At 37.4% G+C, this 26,950-nt stretch overlaps 2 protein-coding genes and 1 pseudogene across 2 annotated transcripts; 2 read left to right on the forward strand and 1 right to left on the reverse strand.

The window, feature by feature from the left end:
- Positions 1-946: 946 nt before the first annotated feature.
- On the forward strand, positions 947-2,319 carry LOC125863720 (uncharacterized; annotated as a pseudogene).
- A 2,680-nt stretch (positions 2,320-4,999) lies between these two features.
- LOC125863722 (uncharacterized) lies at positions 5,000-7,177 on the reverse strand. The gene is made up of 3 exons (XM_049543745.1): positions 6,751-7,177; positions 5,336-6,405; positions 5,000-5,224 (listed from the first exon to the last, which is right to left on the reverse strand). Exons 1-3 carry the CDS (start codon positions 7,175-7,177, stop codon positions 5,000-5,002), a joined length of 1,722 nt encoding a protein of 573 aa, XP_049399702.1.
- A 5,551-nt stretch (positions 7,178-12,728) lies between these two features.
- On the forward strand, positions 12,729-26,584 carry LOC125864919 (coatomer subunit delta-like). Its single transcript, XM_049545040.1, has 12 exons — positions 12,729-12,794; positions 13,139-13,184; positions 13,362-13,401; positions 15,581-15,804; positions 21,673-21,915; positions 22,022-22,190; positions 22,741-23,045; positions 24,458-24,650; positions 24,756-24,909; positions 25,738-25,800; positions 25,891-25,987; positions 26,249-26,584. Exons 2-12 carry the CDS (start codon positions 13,182-13,184, stop codon positions 26,336-26,338), a joined length of 1,581 nt encoding a protein of 526 aa, XP_049400997.1. The 5' UTR covers positions 12,729-12,794; positions 13,139-13,181; the 3' UTR covers positions 26,339-26,584.
- Positions 26,585-26,950: the final 366 nt, after the last annotated feature.

Consider the following 26,950-nt stretch of genomic DNA (forward strand, 5'->3'; position numbering starts at 1 on the left):
CTTGTGTCACCCTTAATTTGAAACCATGCTTTTATTCGTAAATGTTTTTACATATGATTGACTTGAACATAGTTGTACTTGTTTCTTGAATCTTAAGCATGTACCACTCCCTGTGGGATTCGACCCCAACTCACTTAGTTGGGTTATATTACTAACTAACGATCGTTGGAACTTAGTATTGGAAGAAGTGTCCTGATACGTGAAATCAGATACCTACTGAGATAAACACATGGTCAAGTACTCAAGAAATGGTATTTTCTAAGCTTGGAGCGAAACACCAAATATATGAGACTTATCTGACGACCTTTTTGTCATGTTGGTTGTGTGCTTTTGTATTTCCGTTTGAAGAAGGGAATTTCATTCGGCCTGAAACTTTCAAGATGGCAAGCTTAATGGCGAGTGGTAAAAGGGTTATCCTCACGGTTCCGGTCTTAGCAAGCATATATCATGGTTTAAATAAAATTTAAAATTCTTCATAGTTAGACCATCTAACAGTTTGTTTTCCCATCCACTATGTTTATGGTTGGCTTGCTTATTATCTCAAGACACACTATCCGCTTACTAGTGGACCTTCTCTACCACGAATGATGGTATATTCTGGGGAAGGTGCTCTAAAGTTTTTTGACAAAGATGAGGCAAGAAAGCATGTTCATAGGGGGAAAGTATTGTATAGAATGCGACCATACTTAGTAGGCCTCACCCAACTTATTATATAAATCATTGCAAAGCACCAGAGTTGGAGCTAGCTTATTTTATGAGCCTTCGTTTTAATTATCTCCCATTGAGGAGGGGAGATTCCTTTGTCATTGAGCCATATAGTCCGCACAGATTTAGTCGCCAATTTGGTTTCCATCAAGATATTCCTGGCTATTTAAAAAATGATATTCATGTTGAGTCGCTCGATGAAGGCCTTAGATATTGGCGCATTTACACATCACGTGCAACTATGTCTAAAGCGACATTTCCTCCTACGGTAACTTTCGCAAAGAAGCTTTATACTACCCAATATTCATCTTGGTGGGAGAGATCCTATGGAATGTTTCTTGAGGATAATTTGGATGTTATGGTGGAGAAAGTTGGGTCCGAATTTGTTACCCTTTTAGAAGACAAAAGTCAAGATATCGAGAAGACACTTTCAAAAGTCAAGACACCACTTGCTCCCCAACATCAAAGTAAGAAGCTTTAACTCCTCTAAGGCATCTAAGAAAGAAGTAGTTCATACTTTTACTGATAAAGAGAAATGTCCCCAATTTATCTTCTCTAGTAAACGGGCCTTTCAAGAAACAAGCAAAACTAGCAATGATCGATGTTGGAAGAGGCAAAGGGTTGAACCATCTGGGCTGAAGTTGTTGATTTAAGAGTCGTAGAAGTTCAAAGTGTCGATAGTCCTTCAAGATCATTGACAATTAAGAGTGACAAGGTTTTCTTTCCTTTTTCTTCCTTTTTTTCTTGAATAAAATGGCTTTGCTAACCCACCCTTTTCACTTCTAGGTCAATGTTGTCGGACATCCACTAGGATCGCCACGTGAAAGGTCACAAGTTAGCGATGAGTCTACTGCAATATCAAGACCTAAGGCAAAATTAATTTCAAATACTGAGCAAGAACAAAAGACATCATCTACTTCTTGTGGCCAAACTTTAAAAGGGTTGACTCATAATTCAAATAAGCTTTCTCGAGCTCTTCCAAAGATTAATGGAGCTATGTCAGTCTTTGAAGGAAAAGGTGTTGTGTTCAACCACAAAAGAAAGTACATCTTGGGTCTTTGGGAAGAGATATGTGGAAAATTTTCCAGAACTTCTCTAGACAATATTTCATCTTACAAAGATGATATTTATGAGATTTTCAAGGAGATGAGTGAGATGAATTTATTAGATCTTTCACCATTGAAGAGCTTGGTAGATTCTTTTTTCGATCATGCTACTTCTTATGATCAAGAACACTCTAATTTTTTTGACAAGGCGCATGAAGATAAGAAGATGAAGTTGCTTTCCAATGCCAAAGAGCGTCTTGAATTGTTCAAAGTAGAAGAGGGTGAGAAGGCAAAATATGTTTCTTCTAACAAGAAGTCGCTAAAGAAGGTTAAGCGGAAGCTAGCAACTTTACAAGGAGAGCGAGAAGGACTTGAAGTTGTTTTAGAAGCTGCTAAGAAGAATGTTGAGGAGATTCAAGCCAAGATTTTAGCTACAGAAGATGAGATATCCTCGTGCGAATATATGAGTTTATTAACGCCTGAAGATTCAATTAGTTTGGAACAGAAAAGTGAGTGCTTGGAGGCTAGTCGTCAAGATTTGACCAACTACAAGTTACGCTTAGATTAGGCTTTTTCTTTGTCTTTCCCTTCTTCTTTTTTTCTATAGCATTTGATTGATGTTTTAGAAAATTTTATAGTAATGAAGTTCTTTCCCCTTTTTTTTTTTTTCATATCATGCATTTTTATTGCATTCTCCAATTTGAATTTGCTCTTTAATTCTTGATTGCAAGCTTTTAGTAATTCAAACTCATTCCATATTTTGCATGCCAATAAGAATGAATATAGTGCAAATTCCACATTTATAAGTTTGCACATTCAAACTTGACTTATGAATTTTGTGGATTTCAATGCTTCAACTCGTAACAAGTTTTAGGACCTTAACTTGTAAATTCATAGAATTCGAAGAAATACTTGCAACTTGATTGATATAAGAGTCTAACATGCAAACTTGTAGGACTTATCTTACCATTTTGTAGGATTTGAAGACTTCAACTTGTACACTTGAAGGATTTGAAGACTTCAACTCGCATACTTGTCTGAATTTAAAAACTTCAAGCCTATTATCAAAAAAAAAGCTCATGTTTTTTTATAAGGGTTCCCCCCCCCCCCCTTTCCAATGACCTATCAATACTTCGTACAAGTCTAAAGTTTGATAAAATAAAAGATTAAACAAAATAGTTATTGCTTTAACTTTTATGTGAGATCAAGTGGGAACATGTGGTTTCTTTATACTCATGCAACTGAACTTAGGATATATTTTGAGCGCCTACGTACCTCAGTGAAGAGGATTGATGTTTGCATAATCAAGACACAACTTCCAATTCAAGTGTCTACGAACGTACAATAGTAATATAACCCAACCGAATAGGTTGGGGTCGAGTCCCAAGGGAGCGGTTTTTGAGAATTAAGAGTCAAGCGCGAATATGCTAGAGTTAACCATAGCTAAAAACATTATTGAGTAAAAACATAATAAATTAAGGGGTTGACACGAATGTCAATTATCAAGGGGGGTTTGTAGTCGATTAACAACTAAAACAGCGAATATACAAAGATGTGAATATAGGGAGACGGGATTCTAGGAATGTGAAAGGAATATGGCATAAATTACACAATCGGATAAATGCTATTGATAGTCAATTGCTAAACATTTGTAACTAGGCTAGACTTTTGTGGGGCTAAATTCTCTCTCGGCAACTTATCCCGAATCAACTCGATTTCTCTCGAACATCGAGTTGCCGCTTTTAAGCACAGCCTCCGCCTTAGCCCATTCACTCTCTCGAGCTGAATGTGTGGGAAAAGGTCTAGGATTCACTCTCTCAAGCTGAACCCACGACGACCCAATAACCACCGGCTATGATTTAGTAGTCTTAGTTTTAAATCCTCTCTCTCGAGCAGGCCAAAAACACTAAGATGAAATCGTATTGGCAACTACAATCCCATTAAGTTCAAACACAACTATTAAACGAAATCACATTTAAACAGCAAATAGACTAACAATAAGCAATACCCAACAGGAAATTTAAATCATATTCACAAAATCACACCCCAAGAATTGGGGTTTTAGCTAGACATGAAAAAGAGATAGAAATCAATACCAACAAGTGTTTCCATCATGTAGGTATGATAGAAAATGTCTGTAAACACGTCTAGGATGAAGATTCTTGGATATCCACTTCCAATTTCTTAGAGTTGAAAACCTTCAAAACCTTCAAGCTCAAGAACAGTGTCTCTCAAAAACTCTAAGAACTAAAAACTAAAAATATTCTAAGTCTCAGTAATAATTCCTTACAACTTGATTCTAAGCTACAGAATTAAATGAGTATTTATAGTTTTCAAAAATTTACTCTGCGAAGGATCACTCGGCGCAGTTAGTCAGGATCGCCAATGCACTCGGCGATCCGCCCATTGGTCTGCTTCATCGCCTTTCAGCTTTTGCCTTCAGCGTCTTCGCATTCTGCATCATTGGGTGATATAGTACTGCTTCGCGGAACTGTTTGGTGACACGCCGACTACCCCTTTCATCGCCAACTTGATTTTTTCCTTCAGGGCTCAGCACATTGGAACTTTGGGCGAGGCTAAGGCCATTCGGCGACTCACCTAATGCATTAGGCGATCCTCAGGCATTCTTTTCTTCGTCTTTTCAACAGTTTTGTTCCTTTTTGCCAAGTAGAAAAAATATGCATTTGAGGACACTAATTCTATCAAAATAAAGCCCTAAATGAGTCCAAAGTATGGACTCATCAAGGATCAAGTCACAACGTAGTTCTGGGGAGTGAGTGATTTTTTTTATTGTTGTGCCGTACATAGTTTATACTTTTACGGGCCTGGAGTGACATGCATTTTAGGCTCGTACCTTAAGGAGCATCATCTTACTTCAAGGGTAGTACCTCTTTAGGAATTTTGCATTAATAGGACCGACCCTTACGTCATCAGCATCAACAAGCTTGTAAGCACCATGTGAATATGCTTCTTGTACAACATATGGTCCATCCCACTTTGAGGTAAATTTACCCCAAACTTGTGCGAAGTAATGATGAGTCTTCTTACCGCGAGAACTTGGTCTCCAACTTGGAAGCACCTCAAGCGAACCTTCTTATTGAAAGCACGGATAGACAAGCTTGATAACATTCAAGGTTTTGTTAGGCTTCTAGCCTCTTTTCATCAAGTGCTTCTAACTCAGCAAGACGTAGTCAAGCGTTTTATTCTTCAGTAAGCCCTTCTTGAATAGCAAGCCTTAAGGAAGATATTTAATGCTCGAGTGGCAGGACTGCTTCAACTTCAAAAGCAAGTGAATATGGTGTTGCTTGAGTTGGTGTGCGGTTTGTTGTCCTATATGCCCACAAAGCTTCTTCCATTCTTTCATGCCAATCCCGTTTGGACTTGGAGACAACTTTCTTGAGCAGGTTGCATAGAGTCTTATTGAATGCTTCAGCAAGACCATTGGCGGCAGCATGATACATAGAAGATTTTCGCTACTTGAAGCCAAAGAGATCACAAATCTTGTTCATTAACTTGTTATCAAATGGCTTGCCATTGTCTGTTATTATATAGCGAGGGATGCCAAAGAAATAGATGATATTCACTCGGATAAAATTTGCAACATTCTCTTTCTTCACTTCTTTAAGAGCGACAGCTTCAACCCATTTTAAGAAGTAATCTGTCGCAGCCAAGATGTACAAGTGTCCACCAGAATATTTTGGTAGTGGTCCCACAACATCCAATCCCGAAGCATCAAATGGCCAAGATACGATAGTTGGGTGCAATACTTCGGGCGACTGATGTATGAAATTTGCATGAAATTGACAAGCATCGCACCTCCGAGCATAATCTAAGCAATCATTCACCATGGTTGGCCAATAATACCCCATCCTCTTTATGTGAAAGTGGAGTTTCGGTCCAGATTGATGTGATCCACATACTCCTGAGTGTGGTTCTTGCAGAGCTTGAATTGCTTCTTCCTCTCCCAAACATCGTAATAGTACACCCTCAAATGATCTTCTATATAATGTGTCCTTGTAGTAAAGGAAGTGAGGTGCACGACAACGAATGTCAGTCCTTCTCCTTGGATTTTCTGGAAGTATCCCATAACACATGTAGTCAATAATGGGTTTTCTCCAATCATCCTTTGTGGCTTCAGAAACGGTGAAGAGATGCTCAAGCTCATTTTCTGTATATTCTTTCTCATTTGACAGTGGTACTATCCATTTTTTACAAATAGTCACTTGCGTTTGATCAAGAAGGGTTAGCGTTGAAGCTAGGGAAGCCAATGCATCAGCTTTCTTATTTTCCGTTCTACACACATGTTGGAGGGTTACATCTCTAAGCCATACTATCAACTTTTGAGCATAATCATCATAAGGATGCAATTCGGGCTTCTTCACCTCATAACTTCCCAAGAGTTGGTTGATCACCAACTGAGAGTCACCAAAGACTTGTAAGTTTAATTGTTTCATGTGGACAGCCATCTCAAGTCCAAGTATCAACGCTTGGTATTCAGCGACATTATTGGAGCAACATTGCTTAAAAGTAAAGGAGAATGGTAGAATCTCTTCTTGTGAAGTGATGAACACTACACCAGCGCCAGCTTCACCACAATGTGCAGCCCCATCAAAGTACATTTTCCAAGGAGGTTGAATTTCAATAGACATCGCATCTTCATCAGGAAGCTCATCAGTTAACTCTCAATCATCAGGTATCGGATGGTCTGCCAAGAAATCCGCTAATGTTTGTCCCTTCACAGCTTTTTGAGGGATGTACACAATCTCAAACTGTTGGAATTAGAGGTACCATCTTGCTAGTCGGTCACTAAGGACAGGTTTTGACATAATAAACTTGATGGGATTTGCTCTAGAAATAAGGCAGACAACATGAGCTTGAAAATAGTGCTTCATCTTTTGAATTGAGAAGAAAAGTGCCAAGCATAACTTTTCAATTGGCGAATAATTTAGCTCATTTAATGTCATCGTTCTACTTAAGTAATAAAGAGAGTTTTCTTTACCTTCACTATTCTCTTGAGCTAATAGGGTTTCCTGTGTCGCAATGTAGAGTATCAATGGCTTTCCAGGTATAAGGGCTGCCAAAATTGGAGGTTTCGCTAGATACGATTTGATACTTTTAAAGGCATCGCTACATGTTTGGTCCCAATTAAAAGGAGCACCTTTCTTCATGAGATGACCGAATGGTTGGCATCTTCCCGCTAGATTTGAGATGAACCTCCTCAAGTAGGCTAGCTTTCCTTGGAAACTTTTTAACTCATGAATATTTTGAGGATCAGGCATCTTCGATATTGCATCAACTTTGGCTTGATCAATTTCAATTCCTCGATGTCTCACAATAAAGCCAAGGAACTTGCCAGAAGTAACTCTGAAGGCACATTTCAATGGATTCATCCTTAGTTTATATCTTTGGAGCAATTCAAACACCATTCTTAAGTCTTTCAAATGATCACCCCTCTTTCTTGACTTTATCACTAAGTCATCAACATAGCATTCAACATTTTTATGGAGCAAGTCATCAAATATATTTTGCATAGACCTTTGATAGGTGGCACCAACATTCTTTAAACCAAACGTCATCACTTTATAGCAATAAATACCCTTAGGTGTACAAAATGCAGTGACTTATTCATCCTTTGGTGCCATGCAGATTCGATTATAGCCAAAGGAACCGTCCATGAATGACATCGCCTCTTAACCAGTGGTGGCATCAATCATCAACTCCGGAATGGGAAGAGGAAACTCATCTTTAGGGCATGCATTATTGAGATCTCTAAAGTCAACACATACTCGAATTTGACCATTTTTCTTCCTCACAAGAACAATATTTTAAACCCATGTAGGATATTTGACCTCACGAATAAAGCCTGCCTCAATGAGTTTGTTAACTTCATTTTCTATCAATGGAACCAAGTCTGGCCTAAAGCGTCTTTGAGCTTGCTTAACAAGACGAGAACCATTTTTGACTGCCAACTGATGTACCGCTACTTTAGGATTCAATTGAGGGATTTCTTTATAAATCCAAGCGAAGACATTCCTATATTCTTTGAGTATATTCATATAAGCGATTTCTTCATCAACTTCTAGAAAGGTACTCAAGTAAGTTGGCCTTGGGTCTTCATCAGTGCCAAGGTTAACTTTCTTCAAAGGATCTATTGTGGTCTTTAGTCCTTCTTCAAGTTCTGGTGGAGCATCTCCAACATCTTTCTCTTCTAGAGGATCATTGTCAGTGACAGATATATAACAACACCAGACAACATCTTCTAACTCTTCATCAATATTCATTTGAGGCAAAGAATCGTTCTCATTCTAGATTGTAACATGATATGAGGAGCCTACACTTTCTTCATCTTCCTCGCGCTTCTTGGTGTAAACCACAATGTGAGTCTTTGCCTTGAGTTCCTCTTTACACAAAACCACAAGCTCCACTCGTCGCCTCATTCTAGAAGGAATCAAACTTTTGAAATCCTTTCGAATCAAATGTGAAGCAGGCATTGTAACTTTTAAATAACTTCTCAGATTCTTATTTTTCTTCAATGGACCTAACTTCTCAAACACAGAAGTTCTTGCAGTCGATTCTCCAAGTCGATCAAAGACGGAAGGCTTTTTGTTGGGAGTAGTGACATCATCTTCAAAAGTTTAATGGTTATTGCTTACCCTTTTTAAGGAAATGTGAATTGCCGATGGTTGGCTATAGCCCAGGCCTTCACGTGCTTGCCTAGTTGTATCTTCTGATGGAAGTTTCCCTAACATTGATGGCTCATTAGAGTTGTATCCAGCCTTCACAAATAACTTGTAAGCATTGGTATCAAAACCTTCTCTTGTGCGTTTTGTAAGGAGCACCACATCTCGTACTTGATTTTGAGCGATTGACTTTTCTGGCAGCTTTGAAGACATGTTTATTGCATCAATCAGTCTGATAGGAAGAGTTAGCCTTCTCAATACATTTTCTTGAAGGTTAGATGATTGATCTTATTCTTTCTTCACTTTTGGAACATAGCAAAGTCTAGAAGTCAGCTTTTTCTTCGAAGACATGATCTTCCCTTCATTAAGAATGGGACAGAGTTCTTTAGCATCAAATTTTACCTTTTCGACAGCCGCATCGATTCTTTTGATTATGATCTTATCGGATATGATCGGTTTGACATCATTAGATTTGGCCCCTTTAACAATATAACTTTTCAAATAGAATTTCGCATCGGTAAAGTGTGTCACAACTTCGGTGAAAGGATTATCATCTGTAACTATCTTCCTTTCAATCTTGCCTTCAAGATACTTCAAACATTGATAGTAAGAAGATGAGACAATTCTATTCTCATGTACCCAAGGCCTGCCAAGTAATATATTGTATAACGTCTTTGCGTTGATCACATGCATCCATGCTCTTGATGGCAAATCTTTTATGTGGATCTCTAATTTAATAAAGCCTATGGACCTCTGCCCCCTTGATTAAATCTTTGTATCAACAAACGACTTTTACTAAGTTCTCTGGTCGTGATATCGAGTTCCTTCAATGTGTGGATAGGCAGAATGTTAACTCCAGATCCTTCATCTATTAAGATTATATTTTTCTTCTTCTCTAGCACGTGACCCACCATATACAAAGGACGATTGTGTAGTGTTTCACCAAATAGAAGATCATTATTTGTAAATGTGATTTTTGTATCACGTGTATGTACTTCTTAGGAAGAAGGTTCAATAGGTTTTTCAGAAGGTGAGGGAGACACCATTGATGAGATTTCCCTTGTTTCCTTTTCATCGTCACTAGGAGACACTTTTGGTGAGGATTCACTCGTTGTTCCTTCTTTATCAGTAGGAGGCACCTTCGTTGTTTCTGCTTTATCAGCATTGAAACATGATGCCTCGACACTGTCTTGAGTAGACTTTATGTCGAACGAACTTGGTAAGAATTCCTCTAGAGTCACAGGACGTCGGGGTTTTTGGTAGTGATGCACTTCTACCTTTGCCCTCTTTGGGCGTTGGATTGATTTCTGCTTCTCCAATTTCTTCACCATTTTTCCTTTAATCGGTTGCTCAGATGATCCTTTTCGTAAGCTTGACTTGTTGCGTCTTCGCCTAGTCACAAGAATCCAGCCTTCATCACCATCTATATCATCTTGAGATTTGTCTTGCTCCAATAACTCTTCTTCATGCTTTTCAGATATATATATTTGGATCGGATCGAGCGAGCCAAATGTGATAGAGATTTGGTTAGAACCAGCCTTGTCATCATCAATGACAATTTTCTTTTCGTTAACCAATCGCATCACTCTATCCTTGAAGACAAAACATTTTTCAAGAGGATGACTCACAAGTCTACGATACTTGCAATAATTTGGGTAATCAGCTTTTCCCGCTTATCAGGTCACTTCATCTCTGGCAAGTCAATGAGCTTTAACTCAAGCAACTCATCAAAAATCTCAGAAATGTCAAAATCCAAGAAGGGATATTTTTCCCTTGCATCTCCCTTAGTGTCGACTTTTGATTTGAATGTGCTTGGAAAGTCGTTCTCACATTTTTCTTCATGCCCTCATTCGTGGTGAACTTCACAGGCGACACATTAACATTCATGGATTCTTTGTTGTCATTTCTGGGCACAAATTTGCTCCATTTCTTGGGTTCCTGCTGTCCCTTCCTTTGTGAGGATCATGGACAAACGTCATATTTTTCCAAGCAGAGGACATGCTCAACTCCATATCATGAGCGTGAGTAGCTAGATCTTCGAAGGATTTTGGTTTTATTCCTTGTAAGATGTAAAGAAACTCCCAATGCATTCCTTGGATGCACATTTTGATTGTAGAAGCTTCACTAAGCCCATCCTTGCAATTTAGGCTCGCGTTCCTCCATCGATTTATGAAATCTATAACCGGTGCATCCTTCCTTTGGTGAGTATTCGTGAGTTCTACCATGCTCACCTACGCCTTGTGATATAGAAGCGATTAAGAAATTTGTTCTCTAGTTGTTTCCAACTATCAATATAATTAGGTTCGAGATCCGTGTACCAATCAAAGGCATTTCCTTTTAGAGAGCGGACAAATTATTTGACGAGATGGTCTCCATAGGTATCAGCATTATTACATGTCTCCACAAAGTGTGCAACATGTTGTTTTGGATTTCCTTTACCCTCAAATTGTTGAAATTTGGGAGGTTGATAACCAGCAGGCATTTTGAAGTTATCAATTCTAGCAGTGTATGGCTTATCATACATATGAGAAGACTTGGTGGAGACTTCATACTTATCTTTGATAGTGCCTTCAATAAACTCTTTCAAGCGATCAAGTGGGATCATTCCTTCAAAAGAAACTGACATCTCATTAACAATCGGTGCTTTCTTCACAAGATCTCCGATCTCTTGAACTTCAACAGCCTTTCCAGACGCATGACTCGCTTCTCCATCTAAAAGTCCTTCCATCCTATCCATCAGCTTCTCAATTCGAGACTCTTGGTGTTGTACATGCTTTGTCAATCCTTCAACTAACTTCGTCAGATTTGCGAGTTGTTCCTTAGGAGAGGAAGCAACAGTCACCATCGTTTGCATGATCATCGGAGATGTAGGAGAGTAGCATGGATTATCACGTATGTTAATCTTCAACGGACTCACGTTACGCGATGCATGTGGAGATGATTCATTAGTTGAATCATAATTCTCCCTTGTAGTAGAGTTCTTGGAACTAGATTGCTCAAGTAGAGCCAATGTCTTCTTGATCTTTTCAGCAACACTACTTCCTCCTTCTAAAGCATTTGTGGAGGAACTTGCTCCTTTTGGAGTCAAAGACCTAAAACACAAGAGTTGATGTTGACGACACTTGAGGTGTTTGTTGTCCTAGCGTAGCAGCCTTGCTTCTCGTAACAACTCCGAAACTTCCAAAGGTAACACCAAGAATGCCTTCAACTTCAGTAGAGAACTTGGAGCTAGTGGCCTTAGAGGCAGTTGATCAAGAGTTGTTCTTCATGGAAGTCATCTCGATATTCTTTGATGCTTGAAAAGTTGAGATGAGAGGTAGAGATTTTCCCACTGGGCGTGCTAGAATTTGTAGACAATAAAATTCGCGTCGAAACAATAATCAAGAACGAAAAAATATCGCAACAATCGTATTTATTATTTCAAGTGCGAGTGTTACAATCTCTATGATTCTCTGAATTCCCCTTTTCAAATATAAATTCAAGGGCTCTTGAGCTTGTTCTTAAATATGATGGTTTTGATCTTGATCGTTCTTGAACTTGAATGCTTGAATTCTTAAACTTGTAGCTTTATAGAGAATTTTATGGTGTTTGTACCACAGATTTTCTCTAGCTTCTTGCTTAGAATTTTCTGTCCTCTTTTCTGAATTATGAGGACCCCTATTTATAGTTTTAAAATAGAGGAGTTGCAATTGGAACATGATTCCCTTCTGCCAATCAGATTTAAGTGACGTGGCCTATGGGCTTTATGGAGCGGGCTTGTCATCTTTGACACATGTCATGATTCTATTGGCTTGTTGTTTGACTTGGCATGCCACGTCATTTGTCACGTGACACAAAAGAATGGGCCTCTAGGATAAGATGACATTGGACTTAGCAAATTAGGCTCATCTATGGTAGCCCAACTCAATTAATTTTGACTTTAACTAAATTCATATTTATTGGACTTGAATAATTAGTCCAATTATATTAATCCATAATTTATTTGGACTAATATATTCATGAATTTAATATAATCCGAATCATTTTATAAAATTATATTTAATAAATTTTAAATGATTACAAATACTACATCTATCCACTTTTAATTGTCATATTGGGCTTTTCAAAAGTCAATTTGACTAATTTTTAAAGTTAAATTAGATTACATTAATTTAATATTTTAACAAAAAATTTAAATATTCAAAAACTATACTATAAATTACAACTTTTTACATATCAATGTGATAAAAAAACACATCTGAAAATGTTATTCAAATTTTTTATGGTTTGACTGTATAAACAGAAACAGGACAATTAAATCAGTTGGTTGTTCAGTCCCGCATTTGCACACTGATCCGGTTGTTACGTAATTTGATCCACTAGTAGTTAACTATCGATCTCTCTCAACCCCTTTCGAAATTGCTGATTGTTGTTGATCCTATCCTAGGGTACTATCCGATCTGCTTCCTTCATTGTAACTCTATGCTAAGATTCATACAGTTTGCAAGAGTAATACGCTGTTGATCTCTTCTTCTACCTCTGAATTCATTTAGTTTACAGTAATATCCCCCTATTTGCAAAGCATAATACTTTCTGGAGGAGGGATACCGTAGTTGCATCAAAATATTCTGATTTCTAATTGTTTATTTTGTATTCTTTATTGTTATTCTTATGCATAGTTGTTTCACAAGTTTAATTGCTTCTTACTTGACGAAATGTTTAAATTCCAGGTGATACCCATCCATTGATTAAGATTTTCTAAGCTGCGAAAATGGTAATATTTCACTGCCTTATTATGTCGTCTGACAACTATTTCCCCCATAATTTTTGCTGAATATTTTACAATCTCCTTTAGATAAAATGAGGCATTTTCTAAGAAAAATGGATTTTTTAATTTTGAAAAGAATCTTGTCATAATAACTGCAAACTGGCCTTTTGGTATGTCCTGCAGGTTGTTCTAGCTGCATCCATTATTTCTAAATCAGGCAAAGGTATTATCTGTACTATCTCTGTTTTTTTGTTTTTGGAATCTCTGGTTTCCTCAAAATAATGTGAAGTCAGTCTAATAGCTTTTGTTGTGCTATTCTAAACTAATTTGTCATCCACCTGATAATTGATTTGTTCTTTTGACAAAACTAATGAGATCTACTTCTCTGCATTCTTATTTGCAAAGCGATGTGAGTAATTCCCGTTTTGAAGTTTACAGATTGAACATTATAAAATGGCCAGAAAAGCACTTAACTAAGTATGTTTGTTCAGATATTATCGTTGAGAAATGTGAAACTCGAGCTCAACTATTACAATTAAGATTTAGGAATGCACGTGATAGTACAAGTTGGTTTATATTATGGTTGAGAGAAATGGAAAATTGCAATGAATGGAGAAAAAGAAAATTCCATAGGTTTAGCTGGAGGTATAAGAGTAGATAACCTCTGATTCATGCGTAAATTGGACTTTTTTTTTTTTATGACGCATGATTTACATTGAAGATGCCAACTTGATATGAACACAATGCGTGGAGCAACATGAATAATATAGTTCAATGTAATTTGCAACGGTAAAGGTAAGGCGACGTGCACAATTGCTCTTCCCTGGCCCTACTTGTGGGATTTCACCGGGTATGGTGTTGTTGTTGTTGTAATGTATTTTGCAAAGGCTAGGGAAATCTACTGGTTATTCATCACTGATTGAAAGCAGTTTTGCTATATATATAGTGTGTTTTGGTCTCAAGTTTAAATCCCAGGGAAGGCAAAAAGGCACTTGGTGATTTCTTCCTATCTGCCTAAGCTTTGTTAGGCAGAATTACCCGGTACCTATGATGTGGGAGGTAGAAACAGTCGAGGTGTGTGCGAGTTGCCCCAAACACCATCCTAAAAAAGATAAACATTGAAGTGTTTTTTGCTGGTTTGACTTGTGAACATTTGGAGATCTTTACTCAGTTCTTGTCATGTTTAATAACTGACAGTATATCCTCAAATAGATGTATTTATCTTTGTAAATAAATTTGTAAATCCTTTTTTTTCATCAAAAGAAGAGATGGTTTGTGTGCTAATACTGTATGGATACATCTGGTTATGTAACTTATCCATAAGGACATTTGTTTTGGTCTGAATGAGAACAAAGTTAATGCCCTAGGGATACCAAGGAGAAAACAATAAAGCGCTAGAAACTGTGGCACATTCTAGGTGTTTGCTTAATGTGGAAATAACTTTTTATTGTTTTATATTCAGGGTGAACTAATTTCTCTGGGAAATTCTTTAAGCAAAATCTAAAAGATTGAACATGTTTGCCAAATAGAAATATTTTGGGGTTGGGAGAAACATGGGAGCAATACTAGAGAGATAAGAGCAAATAAGACTATGAGACTCTGGATAAAAGCATAAATCGGTGGGTGATGGAGGAAAGTAGTAGTTAGGGAAGAGAGTAAAATGAAGTCTTAGTATATATGTGAGAAAGTTATACGATTATTTTTGAAAGAAAATGTCAGGCTCCAAAATATGGTTGTCCATACAGCTATTCACTCTATTAGTAATATATAGATGGGAGAGAGTATAAAGCACTACCACTATTCAAAGTTGTACAAATGGAATAAAAGTTTATGAAGAAGAAAAGAATAAAAAATTGAACACATACTCAAAAGAGAGAAAAGGAAAATGGTACATGTCCGTAATCCCCCTATAAAATGAGAAACTTTTGGACAGACAAACAATTATTTGCTTTTTTTTATTTATTATGTAATAAGGCTAATCATATAATGATTAAAAAATTGGAGGGAAAAATATATTGGAACCATTATGGTGTCTACTGCCACTATTTAGTTTTTCATGCATACCTATGATGTTTCCATTATCTAATCTATAGGGTATTAATTCTGTACTTATTTTAGGTTGCAATGGTTTGTATTGTTAACATTTGACAAAAAAAAGTTTCTGCTTCCTCTGATAATTCCCTCCTGTAGTAGGTCGACTGTCCATTGATAATTCTGGTAAATAGTTCTGAGATTTTCTGCTCTTACATAGAAATTATAAAAGAAGAGAAGCAGCTTCTTTTATTTGATAGTTGTATGTCTAATTTGACTAGTTCTTGCATCTGGGACACTCAATATTCTACTTCTCTGGTATGGGATGCATTTCCCACACATCACTATTGACCGTATCACCTCTTCTGCAGCACTTATCTCGAGGCAGTTTGTTGACATGTCTCGTATAAGAATTGAAGGGTATCTTGCAGCCTTCCCCAAATTGGTTGGAACGGGAAAACAACATACCTATGTGGAGACTGAAAACGTGCGTTATGTTTATCAGCCGATAGAATCTCTATACTTGCTGCTAGTGACAAACAAACAGAGCAACATTCTCGAAGATTTGGAGACACTGAGGCTGCTGTCTAAACTTGTATCCTTTATGTTTTTCTGATACAAATTGACGATTCATTTCTTTTCAGCACTAGATTATTCTGCCCCAGCTCTGTTCATTGAGTTTTGATTCTTTTCATAAGAAATGTGATAGAAAGTAAGATAAACAAGATGAGAATGAAACTTTACTTGTTAAATAAAGTGCAAGAATCTTAAACACTACATTAACCAATAACTATCTCCTATGGAGTGGACAAATTTCCAAATACAAAGATAATAATAATACTTTTTTCTCTGAATTCTCCTAAATACACATATTTATACTAACATAAAGATAACTCCTAATAGATAGAGATTGAGATAGAAACAGTTAGTGCTATAGATAATTGTTGTTGGTAATAACTTCTGCTTATAACTACTACTTATATATTTATCCTATTTAAAACAAAGAAACTAAGATAGATTATCTCCACATGCTTGTCTAGATTTTCTTCTGGAGTAAGTCCGTAAAGGAGAATTCATATCAGTGCATCCCCCTGAAAAGTCGCCTTGTTCTCAAGGCAAAGAGAAGGAAAATCTTCAATGAGATCATAATTCTCCCAACTAGCTTCTTCAGGGGGCATTCAACCCATTGAACTAGCAGTTCCAAAAAAGAAGCACCAGCATCTTTGACCCATCAATGTGCAAGAATCTTGGCAGGAGATATGGCGAGTTCCCAATATTCAATAAGAGGAAGAGGGGTTGGTGGTATAACAGCCTGTTGACCATGCGCAGGAAAGCGCAAAGATACATGAAAACTTGGATGGACTTTGGGGGAAGCAGGTAGCTTTAGTTCATATGCTACAGGTCCAACACATAGCACACTTTTATATGGTCCAAAAAATTGAGGTGTCAATTTTTTGCACCTGTGTTGAGCCAAAGAATGTTGACGGTAAGGCTAAACATGTAGAAAGATAGAATCTCCAACTTGAAAGGTAACATCTCGATGATGAGAATGAGAATTAGCTTGCTGATTCATTCGAGTTTGAGCCATTAAAAGGTTATCCTTGAGAATTTTCAGCATGACCTCATGATTCAAAAGTTGTTCTTCAAGTTCAACAAAGCCTGTTTCTCCATGAACAAAAGGAGAAATGGATGGAGGGTCTCTACCATACACAACCTTGAATGAGGTAGTCTCTGTGGATGAGTGGAAGCTCGTGTTAAAAGAAAAAATCTCCCATGGTAAATACTCACTCCATCTATGAGGCTGCTACATAGCAAAGCATCGTAAATACGATTCCAAACATCTGTTAACCACTTCTGTTTGTGCCTCACATTGTGGATGTAAGATGTACCCATTCTTAGCCTTGTTTGGCTAAGTCGAAAAAGCTCCTGCTAGAGAGAACTGAGAAAGATAACATCCGATCGGATAAGATTGACCGAGGAATGCCGTAACCTGTAAAGACGCACAACTTCTCTGCGAAAAACATTAGCAACAATCTTGGCAGTATATGGGGTGAGAAAGTGAGATGAAATGAGAATACTTGCTGAGACGATCTACGACAACCAAAATTGTATCAAAACCACCAGATTTGGGAAGTCCTACAATGAAGTCAAGTGAGACATCTTCCCATATTCTACCAGGTATAGGCAAGGGTTGTAGAAGTCTAGCAAGTGCTAGAGCCTGGTATTTGGCTTGTTGACAAACCAAACAAATCTAAACAAAGATCTTAACATCATGCTTCATCCTTGGCCAGAAAAAGTTGGAGGAAAGATGCTTCAAGGTTTTTAAATATCATTCATGTTGGGCAGAAGGTGTGTTGTGAAACTCTGAGAGAATCTTTTGTTGAAGAGAAGATTGATCCGGAACAACCAACCTTTTGTTGAAATAAATTGTCTGATCTACAAGGTGAAAATCTGGTTGTAAGGAAGGATCTTGGTAGATTGCTTGAATAATGTTACGAGTATATGTATCTGGCTTGAGAGCATTTTGCCAATTGGAAAATTTCATTGGCACAAGAATAGCAAGAGCCAGAAATTCAGCATTTATTGACCTCCTTGAGAGAGAATTAGCTCCAAAATTGTCTGTCCCAGCGTTGTAAACAATAATGAAGTCGAAGGGAAGCAATTCCATTAATAATCCTTGCTGTTCATTAGTGGTAATATGCTGGGAAAGGAGATATTTGAGGCTGCAATGATCTGTTCGGACATAAAAATGATGGCCCAAGAGGTAGTGTTTCCATTTCTGCAAAGCTAAAACAAGAGCAAGCAATTTGTGGTCATAAGTATACTTCAAACGACTGGAAAAAGAAGGTCCCTTAGTAAAATAAACGATAGGATGGTCATCTCGAAGAAGAATAACCCTTATTCCTTCTGAAGAAGCATCACATTCCACCATAAATGGTTGAGTGAAATTCGGAAGTTGTAGTACCGAAACAGTTGTTAAAGCTTGCTTTAGAAGTTGGAAAGCATTCTCAACTGAGTTCGACCATTAAAAAACATTTTTCTTGGTAAGTTCAGTGAGGTCGATCCGTCATTCCATACCCTTCACAAATCTGCGATAATAACCTGTTCTGTTAGCCCAAGAAATCCACGTAATTCCTTCACATTATTTGATACTGGTCACTCCAAGACTGCTTGAACTTTATCCTGGTCAACACCAACCCCATTTTTTGAAATCACATGACCCAAAAAAGAAATGTGGATTTGCCCAGATAAGCATTTAGAAGTTTTGGAATAGAAACGATTATCTCTGAGAAGTTGGAGAGCAAGTTGCAAGTGACTGATATGTTGCTCAAAGGTTTGACTATATACCAAGATATCATCAAAGAATACAAGAATTGAATTTGCGCAGGTATGGTCTGAACAAATCATTCATAGCACATTGGAACGTAGAAGGAACATTAGTGAGACCAAAGGAAGGTTTGACTATATACCAAGATATCATATACAAGAATTGGATTTGCGCAGGTATGGTCTGAACAAATCATTCATAGCATATTGGAACGTAAAAGGAGCATTAGTGAGACCAAAGGGCATAACAGTGAATTCATAACAACCAGAATGTGTACGGAAGCAGTTTTATGAATGTTTGCAGGATTGACATGTATCTGGTGGTAACCAGAACACAAATCAATCTTCGAAAAAATAGTTGTTCCATGCAATTCAGCAAGAAGCTCATCAATATTTGGAATTGGGTACTTATCTGGAATAGTGATTTGGTTGAGACCTCTATAATCAATGGACATACGTCATGTATTGTCCTTTTTTTTTACAAGAAGGACAGGGCTAGCAAACGGACTGGTACTTGACCTTATAAAACCCTTTTGGAATAATTCAGAAACTTGTTTGTCAATTTCTAATTTTTGGAAGTATTGACAACGGCAGGGACGGATGTTGTATGGTTTTGAGTTGGGAATCAAAGGGATGGAGTGGATGTGTTGACGAAAAGGTGGTAGGGCACTGGGTTCTTCAAAAAATTGATTCAAACTTATGAAGCAAGCTTTGAGAATCAATGGGTAGAGAATTACCTGAAATATCGGCCTCCTTGGAGAAATATTGGAAAGCAACTGGTACATTTGATTCTTTTGGAACCCATTGAAGCTTATATCACTTCCCATTTAAATTAAAAATCAAAAACATCTCATTCCAGTTAGCTTGGACTGTATTTAAAGAAGCAGGCCACTTAATTCCAAGCACCAAATCTGCTCCTCCAACAGAGAAAGGATAAAAATCTTGATCAATAGTTAATCCAGGGAATTTTACAACAAGATTTTGGCACCAACAATTGCAACGTATGATATCTTCATTGCTGATCTGGACTCCAAAATAGGGCATAACTTGAACAAGCAACTGTAATTCTTCAACAATTTTTTCAGAGATAAAATTGTGGGATTACCCACCATCAACCAGAAGCAGCACCTTGCGTCCATGTAATGTCCCTTGAAAATTTCATCGTTGTGCCTGTTATGTTACCTAGATAGGTGTGGAATGAAATTTTCGCAAGGTCAGTTGTTCCTGCATCCCCTTCAATAATGTCACTTGGCATTTGTTCCGCAGATTCACCACCTTCAATGGTGTCATTTGTCTCCACAAGAGTGAGAGATGTTGTCTTGCAACGATGACCTGGTGCAAAATTTTCATTACACCTAAAACAGAGTCCTTTGGCTATGCGATTCTGCTTCTCTATCTCCCAAGCATGATTCAGAGAAGGATGAAGAGACATCTGTGCAAAATTAGGATTGATTCGTGATACGAGTTGGTTGCCTACTGATTGGTAAGGAATTTCACGTGCAAAACCAATTTGGGTTGTGTTGGATCATGACATATTTGGCCATTGAGACCCTTTATGCCCACTATTGGAACCCACTTTTTGCTCAAATTCCATTGCAAGGCTCATGGAATTATAAATAGTTCTAGGCATATGAATTCTTACATCTAATCTGAGTTCCTCTTTAAGCCCAGTAAGGAACACCCCCAAAAGACAATGTTCAATTCTTGACTGGGGCAGATCGTTTAGCAAATTCCTAGGATACTCTTGTATTGTGCCAAATTGTTGAATGCTACATAAATGTTCATCTGGATTTTGAAATTCAACATGACCATAGTTCTCTTGTAAAGCTATAACAAGGTCCTCCCATACAATAATATATGCTCACTGCATGAAGAGATCAAGCGCATCATCCTCCAAATACATGGATGCAACATCTACCTTTAGATCATCAGGAGTTTGATAGTACCAAAAAAAAAAAATTTCATCCTTCAAAATCCAGTCACAAGGATATCCTCCAAAGCGAGGAAATTCCATCTTTATGTGTGGCCTATGAGTTGATTTCTTCAACTACCAAGGCATATCCATGTCAACATCAACATCCTCGACCCAAGAAGACCTTCCGGTGTCACAAGAACCTCTATTACGTTCTTGACCTTTTCCTTTAGCAGATGTACCAGGATTAGCATCAAGTTGAGTACCACTCGATTGAACCTTCACAACTGCATCTAATGCTTCCAAACATGATATTATAAACGTTAATTGCTAGACAATTTGATCATTAGAGGGATCACTAGAATGATTCGTGACTAGTTGTGGTAGTGGTTCATTAGAAGATCGTGTAGATACCACCCTCTTAGATCTTGTTGCTCTGATACCAAAATGATAGAAACTAAGATGAAACAAGATGAGAATGAAACTTAACTTATTAAATAAAGTGCAAGAATCTTAAACACTACATCAACCAATAACTATGTCTGTATGGAGTGGACAAATCTCCAGATACAAAGATAATAGTAATACTTTTCTCTCAGAATTCTCCTAAACACACATATTTATACGAACATAAAGATAACTCCTAATAGATAGAGATAGAAACAGTTATTGTTGTAGATAACTTCGGCTGGTAATAACTTATGCTTATAACTACTATAGATAACTACTGCTTATATATTTATCCTATTTAAAACAAAGAAACTAAGATAGATTATCTCCACATGCTTGTTTGGATTTACTTCTAGAGTGAGTACGTAAAGGAGCATTCGTATCAAAGTCTATATAGATGGAGAGGAACCAGAGATGTTTTAAAAACAAGAGCTGCTCTATGCAAAATTTGAAGCTGAATTGCCTGGTTCTTTTCTTTTTTTGGTGTAAACATGAATATCCTCAAGATGCAGAGGATATTCCTAGTATTTTAGAGTTCTTATGACCTCCATATGAGTTCTTTGCTTTTTGCGACTTTTGGATGTAAGTATTACTAGAATACTACTTATGTATTCTTTTGTTTATAATACAAGTTACCTTTCTCAAAAAAAATAATCTAAGTTCATTTTCATCAAGCTGTTAAGTATATCTCCGAAAGCTTTTTTGAGCTCGTTGTTTGATGATGTGTTCATCACATGGAAAGGTCATTTGGGCTGATACCTTGACTATTACTAGGTGCCTGAATATTCTTTTTCTCTTGACGAGGAAGGAGTTTGCAGGACAGCATTTGAGCTTATCTTCGCATTTGATGAAGTAATTTCTCTCGGGCACAAGGAAAATGTTACTGTGGCACAAGTCAAGCAGTATTGTGAAATGGAGAGCCATGAAGAGAAACTGCATAAGTTAGTCTTACAAAGCAAGATTAATGAAACTAAGGATGTCATGAAGCGCAAAGCCAGTGAGATTGATAAAAGCAAGGTAGTTCAGGATGCCAGTGCTACCTTTGCCTGAACCTTTTACCTTCCTTTGTCTTGATTTCTTTGAGTTCTATTAGAAGATTCAACATGTGGCCATTGCTTTGCAGATTGAGAGGAATAGAAGTGAGAAAGGAGGTTTCATGTCTCTGCAATCCATGGGTTCTGGAAGAATGGATACCGGCTTTGGCAGTGATACAAACTTATCTAGTTTAGGAGGCAGTGGTTCTGGATTTGGAGCAAGCACTGATGTGGATTCATTTTCCACCAAGTCCAAGGGTTTGTATTTGTTGTACCTTATAAACATGCTATGTGTCTCTAGCTCAAACACCTTGTCGAGGGTGGCGCATTACGAAGTATTGCATATTTTTCCTCATGGCTTCTTATATTCTTTGAGAAAAGAATGTGGAGCTCTTTCAACTCTAATTAGTATTAGATCTCTTTATATAGGGAGGAAAGTTATTAGAATTATATTGGGGAGGACTACTGTTGTCAAAGGTGGCGCCTAAGCCCTGAAGCGAGGCGCAAAACATGTTTAGCAGTTCGCCTTGCTTAGGGGTGCTTCAGTGTCGTTACAAGGCTCTGACATATTTTTCCTCTGCTAATGAGCGTAATCCTAATTTGAATCCTGGAATCAGTTGGTAGGCCCAAAAAGTTTGTGCATTTACATTGTGTTATTTCCCTCATAGTTCTTAAGCTTTTTCCTTTCCATTCTTTGAATAAGCATGTTCTTTTACTTGTTGAAAACACACATAATTTCTGGAAAAACATTGAGGGCGTGGTCGAAAACCAATTTGGTATAATTAGCTCATCACATTTATCTGATCAGGTCGTCCAGTTGCATCTGCTACAGGCCCCCCAAAAGGTCTTGGTATGCAGCTAGGTAAAACACAAAGGACCAACCAATTTTTGGAATCCCTAAAAGCTGAGGGTGAAGTCATTGTCGAAGATGTCAGACCAAGCATTGGTCAGTCCAAGCCAGCTGCTCCACCACCAACTGATCCTGTCACCCTTACTGTTGAAGAGAAAATTATTGTAACATTAAAGCGTGATGGAGGTATCAGCAACTTTAATGTCCAGGGTACCTTATCTCTCCAAATTCTGAACCAAGAAGATGGACTTATCCAAGTTCAGGTTCTCTTTCTCTCTCTCTCTCTCTCTCTCTCTCTCTCTGTTTGTTCTCTTTTCTCAGCATGTGTAAGCATCTTTTTGAGTTTCTTTTATTGCATCTTTAGAGCTATTTTAAAAATCAAGAAATGGTAATACTGCACTTCCTCTTCAAAGCAATGGCACCCGTTGGTCAATAGATATTGGCACACACTAGACACCAATAGTCACACTGGTCTTCATTGGATCCAGACAAAGAGAAAGCTAAAAAATTCCTGATATACTGGATTTGGTACCTGGCAAGCAAGAACCAGGCAATGACAATATCTAGTAACATAGTTATGACAACTTCTTCTGATGTACTGGAAGTATAATGTAATAAAGTTTATTAGAAAGTATTCTTTCAAAGATTTTGTGTCAATATTCGAGGCTTGCCGCCTCATGCTCAGTGAAGTGGATTGAGAACCATGAGGTCCCGTATTCAAATCCTAGTGGAGGCAAAAAATATTAGGTGATTCCTTTCCATCTGTCCAAGCTTTAGTGTTTAGAGTTACTGGCCCAGTAACTAGTGAAAGGTAGCAGGTACCTCATGGAATTGGTCGAGGTGCACGAAAGCTGGCCCGGACACTGCGGTTATGAGAAAAAAAGAATTGTATGTCAAATAACAGTTGTATTGAAGGGTATAATGAAATCACTATAGATGCATTTTGCTTTGATTCTATTGTGTGCATAGAAGGTATGACTTGTTACATATATTTTTGACACTCTACAATCATATGAATTGCGTTGATATTAGATTATTAACATCTTATTTTTTCCCTAATGTATTGTGTCCCTTTCTTTATTAAAATACTTTTTCCATGAGTTCCTTTGGTTTGTTTCCTCGTCCCCTGGTGAGTACCCCACTCTTTCTCTTTGTAGTTTGTAAAGAGAACTAAAATAAAAGGCAGGGTACTTAAGTCATCTGTTATGCTTCTAGTTTGAATCAAATGAATTCATAGTACAGTTACAGGCAGTCATGGTTTTGGGTGGATTGTACTTTTTATTCGTATAGATGCAATTCATGATTCCTGCCCACACGCTTGTCTGCCTTATTCTTTAAAGCTGATGATAAAAGTCCTTTGCAAGCCAAGTATTTGGCATTCACTTATCTTCATTCGCATAACTCTCTCTTTGGTTTCCTTTCCATTGTCATCTTTAGACAGATTGTGTCATGATTTTCTAGGTCAAATGTGTATGACAACAGGTTTTTTTGACTGCCCCTTCCTTCTTCTTTTTTTCGGGAAAAGAAGTATGTTCTAGCGCCCATATCAGTTTGAAGTATGTTTTAAACATGAGGCTCTAGCTCCTAGATTGCAGACCTATCTGATCTTAGAAGGCAGGGATAACCTTTGATTGTTTTGCTTGATGGTATTTGTCATCTCTTTCTGTATGTTCAGATTGAAACCAGTGTTAATCCAGCCATCCACTTCAACACACACCCAAATATCAATAAGGAGTTATTTTCTAATGAAAATATTCTAGGCCTCAAAGAGCCTAGTAGGCCTTTTCCTGCTAATCAATCTGGTGACGGAGTTAGTCTCTTGAGATGGAGAATGCAAAGTGCAGATGAGTCAATTTTACCTTTAACTAGTAAGCTTCGTAATTTTTGGTTTTTCCTGTGTGCATCTCTGTTTTTTCATGCTTTAGTTTCAGTCATGTTTAATCTTTATTATCAATTTCATATTTTTTTCTCAGTTAACTGCTGGCCTTCAGTTTCTGGGAATGAAACCTATGTGAATATTGAGTATGAAACCCCAGCACAAACTGATCTACAGAATGTTGTGATTTTTGTACCTCTCCCAGCTCTCAGGGAGGCCCCACGTATACAGCAAATTGATGGAGAGTGGAGGTGGCACTCTTAACTTTAAGCTTCCCTCCTTTTATATTGTGGATATTTTGAACGATACTTGCACAGAACTTATTGTGGTAGAGCTTTAAAGGCTGAAAATGGTTTTATACAAAGCTGTCAATATCTCTGGAGTGCCTAGCAATTGTTTAGTGCCTTTAAGTCAGTTGTATAATACGGTCAAGGCAAGGATGTGGTTTCATGTTTAAATTAATGTGGCACCTGCTGATTTCCCCAATTTTGGTCAAGCTGTTTCACTAGGTTTCTGGGATAAGAATTTTGGAGATAGTGCAAACTTTCTTTGGTTCTTTAATGGAAGGGGTGGATGCTATTTGGTTGTTCTTGTTCAATGCTAAACTCCAATTCCATGTGCGTTCCTAGATGAAGAAATCAGTAATTTGTATCCATCTTGTTGCACCTTGTATAAAGTGTCCTTGATGATAAAAAAGGGAATTTTCGTGTGGATATTAGTTTAGTGTCAAATTGTTCAGTCTCATTGGTTGTGAAGAGTTTTGAAATAATGAATTTAATTGTAGTAGGTGCACGAATTGCAGATGTATTTTTCCTTTTATGAAGTCATGCAGCTAAAGCTGAATCGGAGGTGGCATGATTACTTTTAGAACCAAACGTGAATGAAAGAATGAACACATATAGTCAAAATTGTCGACCAGACACTGAAAACTGCTACTCTGATTTGTACCCCAAACCAAGATTTGTTAATATGTCCAAGACTATCCATGTATTGTAATGTGATTGGGAGAGCATCTGCGGAGTTCTGTTTATATGATCAAATGTTCCATTAAGATTCAATATTTTCACCATTGACTGCAGGTATGATTCCAGAAATTCTGTTCTGGAGTGGTCTATAGTCCTCATTGACAATTCTAATCGCAGGTTAGCTTATGTTGAAACTTGCTTTTGTTCTGAAACATGCGATCTTAAGTACTTGTTTCTCATTCTAATGTGGAAACGGAAACATTGCAGTGGATCTCTGGAATTTATTGTTCCGGCAGCAGATCCTGATGTCTTCTTCCCAATTTCTGCCTGTTTTACTGCCTCAAGAACATTCAGTGACCTGAAGGTTTGCCTGTTTTTACATACTTGTGTCTGGAGATAATCTGATGATCCTGATTTCATCTCCTCAACTATTTTGATTTGTTTGCATCTGATCCTTCGTATGTCTGTTCTGTGATAATTCTTGTTCATTTTCTCAAAGAGATGTTGTAGTAGCGGGTGGAACTCAGTAACAATGTTGTGGGAGTTTACTGTGGTTTAGTTTGATGTTAGTCAGAGTAATTGGAGACTAGAGTTGATTGAAATGTTGATTCATTGTAATTTTCAGGTTGCCAACATTCTGCCTTTGAAAGGTGGGTCTCCACCCAAGTTCTCTCAAAGAACGTTGCTGGCTACCGAGAACTACCAAGTCGTGTAACCGTAATGGTGGCATGGATAAATTATGTTTGTTTCTAGCAGCATATTGTTTGTAGGAGCCCCTTTTCCCTTTTTGGTGTTCTAGTGGGGGAAGGGCATACTTTGAATTTTGGTTTGTAATGCCCTTATTTTTGTCCTTGGGAAAGTTCTGGGTCATGGTCAGGCTGAGAGATATAGTAAGGACGTTAAATTCTTGTGCATTTCATAGTTTAAAGATAATAAAGGTGGACCAAAGATATTACGACTATTTACTCTGCCCTCCAAATCATAAAGGTATAAATTATACAATCAAGTCTAATCTAGATCTGCGTTTAACAAAATCTTGTGTTTCTAATCTATCTATATATAACATAATAGGCGAGGTGAAAATGCATACAACAAAATTTTGTGTTTTTAATCTATCTATATATAATAGGTGAGGTAAAAATGTATACGTGTCAACATCACAAAAAATAGAATTTTGAATTATTAAAATTAATTTAAATTCTAAAATAAAAATAAAAATTGCAAACACCATAAAAACTGAAAAAGTACTATAGGTAAAATTTCATAGGTAAAATATTTATACATACTATAATAATTTATACCAAATTTTATACACTTTTTAAACACT

Source organism: Solanum stenotomum, chromosome 5 (genome assembly GCF_019186545.1).
Source record: "Solanum stenotomum isolate F172 chromosome 5, ASM1918654v1, whole genome shotgun sequence".
In the NCBI taxonomy this organism is placed as follows: domain Eukaryota; kingdom Viridiplantae; phylum Streptophyta; class Magnoliopsida; order Solanales; family Solanaceae; genus Solanum; species Solanum stenotomum.